This window comes from Tupaia chinensis, unplaced genomic scaffold (genome assembly GCF_000334495.1).
Source record: "Tupaia chinensis unplaced genomic scaffold, TupChi_1.0 Scaffold000453_1, whole genome shotgun sequence".
NCBI classification, from domain to species: Eukaryota; Metazoa; Chordata; class Mammalia; order Scandentia; family Tupaiidae; genus Tupaia; species Tupaia belangeri.
This window is the reverse complement of record NW_006159960.1, coordinates 822860-827154: the sequence shown is the minus strand read 5'-3', so window position 1 is coordinate 827154 and position 4295 is coordinate 822860. Positions and strand designations below refer to the sequence as shown.

General features: G+C 55.7%; 1 protein-coding gene across 5 annotated transcripts in view; it reads right to left on the bottom strand.

The window, feature by feature from the left end:
• Nucleotides 1-4295, bottom strand: part of LHX9 (LIM homeobox 9) — a 20828-nt gene that overhangs the window by 11540 nt on the left and 4993 nt on the right. For 2 of the 5 annotated variants that reach the window (XM_027774548.1, XM_027774547.1), the window contains exons 3-5: nt 3814-3932; nt 1741-1943; nt 270-625 (exon numbers count right to left, since the gene is read on the bottom strand). In XM_027774548.1, coding sequence (XP_027630349.1) covers nt 270-625; nt 1741-1943; nt 3814-3932 — 678 coding nt within the window. Of the gene's footprint in view, nt 1-269; nt 626-1740; nt 1944-3813; nt 4278-4295 lie in introns of those variants that run through there. The other 3 variants (XM_006155435.2, XM_006155432.1, XM_006155433.1) reach the window with 2 other exon arrangements.

Here is a 4295-nt window from a genome sequence, read left to right as displayed (position 1 = left end):
CCTGCCTGTTGCGGGAAGTCACTGCAGCCCATGGTTATGAATGTCTCCCCCCCCCCCTTACCATCAACCTAAATAAAACCTTCTCTCTCTCTCTCTCTCTTCCCCTCTCTCTGTCCACTTTTCCTCTCGGTCTCTCTCCTCCAGAATAAGAATTGTAGAGAGAGCACCCCTTGCAGCCAGACCTGGGACTGGGAAGGAGCTCCAGGGAATCCTCCTCAGGATGCCCAGCCCCGGAATGCGCTGGGAGCAGGGTCAGGGCAGGGGCCCACCTGAGTTGTAGTTGACGATGTCCACTCCCAGCGCCGGGCTCTTCCGCTTCCGGGGCCGCCCCTTCTGAACGGTGCCCGCGCCGTTGAAGTAAGGCAGGGCCAAGCCTCCGCTCTTGGCCGCCAGCTCGGTGTAGCTCAGCTGCGGTGGATACTCCCCTTGCAAGAGGGTCTCGAAGTGAGCGCGGCAGTACACCAGGCTGTCCTTCATGCCGAAATGGTCGCCTGTGGTCAGAGTCTTGTTGCAGGTGGAGCAGGTGAAGCAGCTCAGGTGGTAGACAGAGTCTCGGGCACGCATGACCATCTCAGAAGCGGAGATGCCAAGGTGGCAGCGGGCACATCTCTGCACAGAGAACCTTCTGGAAGGAAACAGTCAAGTCAGGGACCTGGTTGAAGCCAGGCAGAGCCATCTCCCCCTCGAGATACCTAGGCGTGGTCTGCAGTGGCCCTAGACTGAGACCTAGGAGGGCTGGGGCTCAGGGAGGCCCAGGAAACGGGGCTCACTTAGACATTAATTTGTTTTGCTCAGTGACCTGTTCAGGTGAACCAGGACAAAGAATCATTAGGCGTAAGTCAAAAGACTCCAGTAACTAAGCCCTAGTTCCCTTCTCGGCATAGTGAAGATTTAAACAACAGTAATAACACCAAGGCAAATAAACACACCTGCACTAGCCTACTAACAGCGCTAGAGAAAGGGAAAAGAGAAATCGATTACAAATATTCTATGAATGAAAGAATGATGATTCCTGCACGTGTGCGCGTTCCTGAAGGAACCCGGGCAAACACTCCCCGAAAGTGACAATGCTGGAGAGAAAGGTGACCCTTCTAACCCAGCCCTCTTGCTTAGAGCGCAGGCTAGGTCCTACATGCGCAGCTGTCTTTCCCAGTCCAGAAACCTAACTGGGAGGAACCGATAAACACGCCTAGCACGCCTGCCGCGCGCGGGGTTTTCTCTCCAGCCTGCAGGACGCGTAACCGAGTGTCTTGGGTTTGGCAATGGCGTTTATTCCTTTCCATCGCCCTTTGCAAGGTCTCTTGCCCCTTGCACCAAAACCTAACACCCGCTGCTGCTGCCCGGGCCACCAGCTCAGTTCCAACGCGCGCACCGTGTCCAGTTCGCAGTAAGCGGAAAAGGTAACAAGAACCAAAACGAAAACAAAAACTCTCAAATCTCGGTCGACCGAGACTCGGCTATTGACTCTGCCGAGGATTCCTCCAGGTTCCGACGACGGAGCCGCGACGGGCAGGGAGCGCGTGGTGTTCCCTGACAACTCCGGGTCTCCGGTGCCCCTCCCACCCAGGGCCTCCGCTCGTCCCCGGGGCTGCAGCTCGAAGGCAAGCGTTTTGCCCGGTCTTGGGAACGATAACCAAGTGCCTGAGGAACAAAAGGCAGGGATGAAGATGGGGCTCAAGCAGGTGAAAAAAGGGAAAAGCGGAATTGGCCTGCTGGGCGCGAGCCGGGTCGGGGAAGTACCTGTAGTAATCCTCCTTGCAGTAAATGCTACCGTCCTTGGCGAAGCAGGTGAGCTCAGACTCGAGGGCCAGCTTACATTCACAGCACTTCAGGCACCTCAAGTGCCACTGTTTGTCCACCGCCAGCAGGTAGTACCTGTCCGAGATCTTGCCCCCGCAGCCGGCGCACAGAGCCGGCTTCTCCGGGCTGAGCGGGGGCATGCCCTGAAAGGCAAGCGCAACGCCAGGCTGAGCGAGGGCGCACCGGGCGCCGCACAACGCGGGGTCCCCCGCAGCCCCCGGCAGTCCCCACGGCACGCAGGGAGCGCCACAGGGGTTAGGGAGCGCAGCGCACAGGCAAATGTCGCGGACACATTTGTGATTCAAAAAAAATCCCTTTTGCGGCTCTCCCTTTCTTAGAAGACTTCTGCCGGAACCCGCATTCACGTCCTCCCGGGACTATTAATATAATGACAGACCAAGCCTCGCTCAAAACGGACTGAGAGCGTATTGACTATAGGTGGGTGAGTGTTTTCTAATCCGGATCGTTACAAGGTTAAAGTTGTGGCTTTTAAAGTATACAAAATAAAACAGTGGAAAGTGTTACCGCAGAGTCGTAGGAAATTTGAACAAACGCAGGCTGTTTTTAAACAAACGGCATTACAATCCGATGCCTCTGAATTCTTAGGAACAGCATTGAATCAGAAGCAACGGAGAGGCTATGATACCTGTCTTCATAATTTGGTCAGCCTTGTTTTGATTGTGTCATTGGGGAGGGGATCGAATACGAAATATTGGAGAGCACGGATCTTGTGGTCCCCTAATTTTCAGGGCTGTTCCCGATAAGGGTGTAAGGCGGCCGTTTCTAAAGAGTCCTGCTGTCCAGTCTCCCCTGTGCAGTCCTTCTTTGTCCTGAAAATCTGTTTAGTGCTCAAGTTAAGCTTCCCGCGGGACTCCACTGGCCTGGCCAAAGACGGGAAACCTCACCTTGATGAGTCCAGCCCCACCGCCAAATTAGGGTCTGGGTTGCTGCTTTTCGCTTTGAAATGAGATAACCACAGAAGGTGTAAAGTAGTTAACCACAAGACTAGCAGAAACGGGTTGCACTTTACCACGAAATTTGGGCAGGCCTGGAAAAGTAAGTTTCCTCCTCTATCTGACCGGGGCGGCACTGAATTAACGTTGCAACCGTGGATGAACTGGGATCTCTGAGGGACCCAAAACACTGCCAGCCTGCTGGAGCACTAGCGGGGTAGCTTGGGCTACAATTCTGGATGTGATGCCCAAGGATCTATGAAGCCCACCGGGCCAGAACCATTTCCCAAGGCTTCTGCAGTTTTATGCTTTCCGCTCTTGTATGGGAGCAAGGAGCACTAGTAGTTATTATTATTGTTATTATTATTATCAGGAAGATGTAAGTAGTAAGTATCGCTACTAGGAATCTAGGAACAGCGGTAGCTTGCATCATTCAAGGACTAGAAGTTCCTGAGTGGGGGTGGGTGGCCCACTCTCCTGCATTCTGTATTCGATTTTCCCTCCCGCACATGACACCCGCCAGGCAGGAGTGGGTAAGCAGTCCAATCTTCATAGGAAGACTAAGCCAGGATGTGAAAGGCCCAGGCAATCTCTTGGTTAGGAGTGTCCAGAGAACTGGAGGTGGCCCAGTCGAGTCCCAAAGGTCCAGTCATCAAGGCCCAGAGACTAAGGCCACTCAACTCCTGCTTGGTGCGCGGTTCTCCTGTGACAGCACCCAGCCTGCCACTGGGCCTGCGGTTCTCACCCGGAAGGCCCCCACAATTAAAGGAGGCAGGAGACTCGAGTGGGGTCTGCAGAGCCCCCTTCTCCTACTCCCGGCTCGGTAACAACTGCGGTAAAAGTAGCGAACTCGAGGTCTCCGTTCTGAGACATTGCAACTCAGAGAGGGAGCCCTTTCGTAGCCCCGCAGACCTAGACCGACAAGAGGAAACCCACCCTCCAGCCTCAAGTGGACCTTGCTAGGACCCGCCTTCCCCAACCTCTGCCCGCCAGGAAATCGAGGCTCCGCTGAACCCAGCGCGGGGGGGCCGGCCTGCCGCGGCCACCGGCCCTTTCTTACCGCGTCGCGGCCGTTGAGCTGGGCGCCTTTGGCCAGACGGGCCTCGGTCTTGGATCTGCGCTCCATCTCTTCCATGATGCCTTGGATGTGGCCTCCGGAGATCCCGTGGAAGAGCATGGCTGGGGGGCGGAAAGGACACGAGTTGTCTTCGGCTCGGCACGCCACTATTTCCATGTACACACGCCCGGGGCTCTCAGCTCATCCGAGTGCAGGAGCGAACGGGACCGCAGAGGGATGCGCGGCGGCGGAGCGCGCAGACGCTCGGGGACAGAGGGCGAGAGGAGAGAGAGAAGAAGAAAGAGGCAGACAGAGTGGAAATCGGTCTGCTTGGGGGAGAAAAAAGCAAAAGGAGGAGGGGAAGGGAAAAAAAGTCTCCGCGGCTCCCTGAAGGAGATGTGCAGAAAACAAACAAACACGGGCCGAGGGGAAGGGAGGCTTGAAGGCGAACCTTCGGGCTCAGAGAGATCGAGCTACTAATGGGA